The following is a 6000-nucleotide window of genomic DNA, read 5'->3' on the forward strand; positions in this document are numbered from 1 at the left end:
ATAAACAAACAAAACACTCTGGACCCCCGACAGCTGCGAGCGGACTGACCTGATATGAGCATGAGCGTTGCGGGGCTTCCGTGGATGTCGACATATCGTCGCATGCACTGCTTGAGCTTGTCATCAGCCGCATTCTTGCTGGTGGCATTGATGTGGACCACCGTGACCTGGGCCAGATTGAGTTCCTGGATCACCTCGGGGCGCTCCTTGCGGATGTCACAGACGCACAGGAACTCGGCCTCTGCGTGGCCCGAGAAGAACAGCTGCCGGATGTGGCCTACCAGCGCCGTGGCCGACTTCCCTCGCGGCACTTGGCAGTTCTCGATGTCCCAGAAGACGCCGATGGGGAGCAGGCTGGGGCCCTCTGGAAAAAAACAAAGAATGTGTCGCACTGCTGCGCTACCCCGCTCGGCGATTATCTTATCTAGGCATGGCAGCTTCTCAAAAAGGCACTGATAATGACCAGACAGTCTTTATCTGCAAAACATACAGGGTCACATAGCGTATTCGATAACATCTGAACTTCAAAATGTCCCACAAGACACTGACTGAAAGCAAACTGCTTTTCTCCGTACTGCAAACGTCATCCAGAAGGGGCACCGAAAAATAACTGAAGTCGGCCTTAGCTGGTGGAATGGTGCATGCTGTCTTCATAGTTTTATATCTGCATAGTCATAGTCTTGCATAGTCTTATATCTCTGTACAACTGGCCTCTAATATCAACAGGAACCTTATGCAATGTGCAGCACAAGGACCTCACCTTCAATATTAACAATCTATTCCGAAAGACTGCTTTCCTCAACTGCGCCGTGCCATAAAATTCAACGCATCTAAAATACTGACACTAATGGGATGAAACAACAGCTTCGGTGAAAGACCATAAACAAAAAAACTAGTAAAAAATGAAGACGATTGATAGCTATCATTCACTCACACTGTTGTTGTCTCGATCTCTGCAAATGTTCTTTGATGCTAGCAATCATGGCTCCCAATTTATAATACCAACAAGCTTGATTCTCTGCTTGGAACATTGATAGCAAGCGACTTACAGTGCACGAGTCAGTACCTACAGAACCTTCATTTTGAACACTTGGCATTTTGGTTACAGTGCAGGACAGTAAGACTTATTTTATTGGAAATAACAACAATAGTAAAAATAGCAAGACACTAAGTACTAATGAAATAATATATCGCAAAAGGTGACATACAGCAATGAAAAATCAAATGCAAAATATAGCAGTATGCAGTACAAAGCAAGAAAGAATGAAACTGAAGCTGTATATAACATTCAGCACAGCCATGCAAGAACTGCAAAAAAAAAAAAAAAAATGCAAACAGGATCACAGGGGACAGAGGCCTATTAGGAAACTGAAGGGTGCAACAATAATGTCGAAGTGAGATACGTGAAATGCGGAGAAAATTCTACACAATGTGAGAAAATCATGAAAAAACAAAGAGGCAAGGACGGCACGGACCTGGCAAAAACTGAATGCATCAGTATTTTCTTGTTACAAGTGGAATTACACTGCTGCAAGAAGGAACTGAATACACAAACCCGGCACGTAAAATCTGAAATGTTTAGCGGTTTGGTATAAGTGTCCTAAGGCAATGTTTGAGTGCCAAGGGGCGCCAAGATAGAGTGCTCCGGATCAATTTCAGCCTCCCAGGGTTGTTAAATATACACTTCCATCGCACAGTACATGGATAATTTCACTTCTACCTTTTTGCATTTCATCTCCATTAAAATGCGGCTGTCCCAGACAGGATTGAACCTGCATTCTCGGTCTGCTCAGCAGCTCAGTGCCCTAAACACTGAGCAATGCGGCAGGTAATGTTGAATGTACAGTGCTATGCAGAAGTGGAGAGACTACACAATCCGCTACAACTGCTCTTTTTCTGTATAAAAATGCATGCCTGACAAAAACAATCGGGCAGGCAGGCAAGCACATTATGGGGGGGAACCTTACACAGACTTTTAAAATAGCCGCCACACTGTCAGAAAACGCTGGGAAGCAGCTTTGACAATTTGCGTGGTTTCTCCAGCACTGTAGAGATTCAGTGAATTCCAGTAACAAATAAAAAGTTAAATTAACAAAGAAATGATTCAGTTTCAAGCAACTATGTTCAAACAAAGTACTATCGTGCGCAAAAGTTGAGAGACCGTGGCTTTGACGGCCACAGTGCCTGCGGGGACGCAACACGGTGCTGCTGCCTCGCTCTGCGCGCTTGCTGCGAGATTGCCTGGCGTGATGCACAACTTTTCCCTCGCCCTCGGACTGGCGCTTATCCCAACTGACAAACTTCCAGTGCAGTGTTCGGCTACTCTGCTGTTGAGGGTCGCGTCAAAGGGAGTGGCATTGGAAGGTATTCAGAAACAGCGCCATCCCGCATTAGTGAATGAAGCGGACGGTAACACTGCGTCGACTCGACATCGCTGCTGCAACAGACATTTTAATTATAATTGCACCGCCACTTCACATTTTCTCCCCACAGAAGGAATTATGGTGTTTTTTTTTTTCTTTGTTAGCTGGAATATTTTCCGCTTTTAATTCGGCTAATACTTTAGTAAAATCAGCGCTTCGGAACAAGCTTTCTTGCTTCATGAACCAGAAAGCACATTTCAGATGACTCATAATTGTAAAACAGCGCGAACAACGGTAGACAAGAACGAGAAAGACTCGTACCGTGTCTTTCTCGTTCTTGTCTACCGTTGTTCGCGCTGTTTTACAATTATGAACGTCTACCAGCTTGCCCAATTGAACATTCTGATTAGCCATATTTCAGATGACTGTTTGTATTTAGATCTTCATTCCTGAATGAGTGACGTCCTGTGATGCATCGTTCAGTCGCTGTCAGGAGTTCCTCCAGGGTGGGGGCAGGGGAAATTGTCGAGACGACTCGAGATGCAACAAACTGTTTGTCAGCACCATAAAAGAGCATGTGCCTGAATGCACAGTGCACCCATTTTAAAATTACAAGCTTGTTCACAGACGCGTTTCTGTCAGACATAGAGTTTTGCATACGGAAGATGCAAAAAGCCGCTCATTGTTTTTGCTGATACGCTGGTAGGGCGAGAGAGTTAGAGCTTGCAATAAATTGGTCTGTAGCATGAGCCACTTTTTCAGCATAGGTGATCAACGTATCAAAAATTAAACTGAAATTAAAGCAAAGCAAGAACAAAGAGTTGCTCGTTGTCACTTCTGTATCCGAAATTCCGTGTGTTATATAAATATGTGGGTGAACAAGTCAGCGTCGTTAAGAAGAGCACATTACGCATTCGGGCACGCGCCGTCATATCGCGCCACAACAGTGAATTATATTTTGTGTCGTCACTCCACTTTTTGGCACCTGCAATCTGGAGGACCTTGGTGACCGAACGATGCAGCGCAAAAAATATTACGGCATTACGGTAGCCAATCAGATACTGAGGATCTTAATCCAAGCCATCCTTTTAAGTGCGCTCTCCGGTTTGTGGAACAAGAAAGCTTGCTCCGATTCTTCGGTTGGAATAAGCTATTAGCTCCTTTAAAAGGGGAAACTCGTGCAGACGAGTTTTAACTTAAGTGAAAAATTCTCAGGTTATTAATGACATGCATGCCCCAAATCCGTGATAGCGTTACTTTTCTACTGCATGCCATATGATCATTACCGTCCATGTAATGAAATGACATAGAGAATAATGCTTCTTTTTCAATCATTTAGTGTTGCGGAAATGTCTTTTTAAATGATGTAGACCACATATCACGTATCCTGTCACCGTCGACGCTTCTTTCAAGCGAAAATTTCGAGCCCAGTGGTATCATCATAGTCTTGTGGTAAGAGAAGTGCGAACTTTCATGCTATCTCTCAGGCATAATGCCATCACTCGTTATTTTACCAGGCTGCCATGTTTCAAAAGGGGAGTGGGAGTGGTCAGGGTTGCTCAATTTTTCAAGGTTTCGAGTATTTAAACGGTGATGCCTCTTTCTTTCTATGGAGAGAAAAATACAAAGCATCAGTGCAACTAGTATTAAATGCATTTTGCCGCATTTTGGAGTTAAGTGAGTGGGCTGCAGCGCTACCGTCCACTCCCTTCACTAATGCCGGACAGCGCTACTCCTGAACACCTAGAGTTACTCTATGAGCACATTACGATGGGTGCTCTTTTTCGACGCGACCGTCAGCAGTAGAGTGGCTGAATGCTGTGGCTGAATGCTGCTCAGAAGTTTGTCAGTCACGATAAGCGCCAGCCTGAGAGCGAGGGAAAAGTTGTGCATCACGCTGGCCACTCTCGCAGTGCGAGATAGCAGCACCGCGGGTGAGGCCACGCAGCCGCTCCTGCTGCCGAAGCCGTGGTCTCTCGACTTTTGCGCACAACAGCACATAGAATGCTCCACTGTCTGCTTTGGTTACTGCTTTCAAATTGTGACTGGCAACATTTTGATGCACCCTTGTTATACATAGGACTTCGAAACAAGGTAAAGCTACAGAACTGAAGAGATACAGGAGTTCAAATGAGGGTAAAGCTGGAGAACTGAAGAGATGTCAATCCGAAGTGTGACAAGAAAAAAAATTAAAACCATTAGGACTTTTACAACTTCTCGCCACAAAAGGCTGCGAAACCACTACACCTGTTTACTGCAAACACTAAAGAGGCGACCTGGACCTGACTTTATCGCCATCATTAACGACAGCAAAAATTTACAACAGTTAAGACTTACAAAGGGCATTATGGTGGCATGGTTGCCCATTTAACTTTGATCTCAGTGCAGCTGTTCTACCAAAGTTAGAAAGAAAAATATTATCTCAAGTCTTCTGCACACACGTGCCACAGCCACGATACACGAGACTGTTATCGTAAACCGAAAGCACGTTAAAGTGCGACAGTATAGTTATATTTCGCATATTTCTTTTAATCAACAGAGTAAAGGGGGCTAAGATGTTGCAGTGCATAGACAGATATACACAAAGCACCGTTTTCGCCGTCCCCACTCCTTGTTCCAAGAACCCGGATGTACGATTGTTCAGCCTCCTTTTGTTTAGTTGTAGTAAAGACATCGCGTTCCTCACCTTTTTTACTTTCTTTGGTCTGCATGTTCAGATCGGACTTCAAGAACAGCTCATGCTGAAAGAAAATGCAATAATTAGGCATTAGCAACGCATATATAGCGCATATGCTGTCGTTCGGCCGGTCAACGAATGCGATCACACGGCAACAAGAAAGTCAGCCTGATGCGGCAGTCGCACACTACAGAAGCGCTCGTGCTCGTACTACGAACGCATGAGTTCACACAGACGCAAAAAGCTCTAGAATGGATCACAACTTCGTACATTCGGCATCGAAACACGGCGAAAGCCGAAAAATCATTAAACTGACTCTAGCTATGGTGACGAGACATCTGTAGACACGGCACTACGTTGGAAACGTTGCACAAACAGAAAGCAGACTTGATAAATAGCTACGCTCCAGTCTAAACGATCATAACCGTTGGTGCAAGCTACTGTAAATTTGTACCTGTTGATGAAAGCTGCGATCAACAACGGGAGGGCTGGCAGTGAGATTGTTTGATGCACAATAGCGTCGGGGAAGTGCTAAAAAATTGTGACTTACCGCTGCAGCACCGGAGATTAAGATTTACAAGGCAAGATGAACGAACACTAGAAGCTCGTACAAGCACGACGTTTTACAAAAGCGGGCTGATGACAACGCCCGACAGCGAGAAATCACACAAAGTTCTGTTGACAAATTCCTTCAAACTACAGGGCCACCAGCCATCTTGTCACGCACTCGACTGGCCTCGATGTCGATACTCTGTCGATACCATTACGGTTACTGCAGCTGATGCAAAATTATTTATACAAATTTATTTTAGCAGCTATTTTTTACACTAAAGTTTAGCTTTGTTGTCTAGCGTTTATGTAAATTTAGTTTGAAACGATTTCTGCTTTCTCCGCCAGGTACTGCTAGCCACGGGACCGGTGAATTCAAAGGTGTTCTGAACGCGTAAAAATGGACCTATT

General features: G+C 44.5%; 1 protein-coding gene across 2 annotated transcripts in view; it reads right to left on the reverse strand.

Moving 5' to 3' along the window:
- Positions 1-5764, reverse strand: part of Marf1 (meiosis regulator and mRNA stability factor 1-like protein) — a 61452-nt gene extending 55688 nt beyond the window's left edge. For both annotated transcript variants that reach the window (XM_084604512.1, XM_084604511.1), the window contains exons 1-3: positions 5591-5764; positions 5050-5104; positions 50-364 (exon numbers count right to left, since the gene is read on the reverse strand). In XM_084604512.1, coding sequence (XP_084460638.1) covers positions 50-364; positions 5050-5074 — 340 coding nt within the window. In that variant the 5' untranslated portion in view covers positions 5075-5104; positions 5591-5764. The remainder of the gene's footprint in view (positions 1-49; positions 365-5049; positions 5105-5590) is intronic.
- Positions 5765-6000: the final 236 nt, after the last annotated feature.

This window comes from Amblyomma maculatum, chromosome 5 (genome assembly GCF_055883805.1).
Source record: "Amblyomma maculatum isolate TAMU_Amacu chromosome 5, ASM5588380v1, whole genome shotgun sequence".
NCBI classification, from domain to species: Eukaryota; Metazoa; Arthropoda; class Arachnida; order Ixodida; family Ixodidae; genus Amblyomma; species Amblyomma maculatum.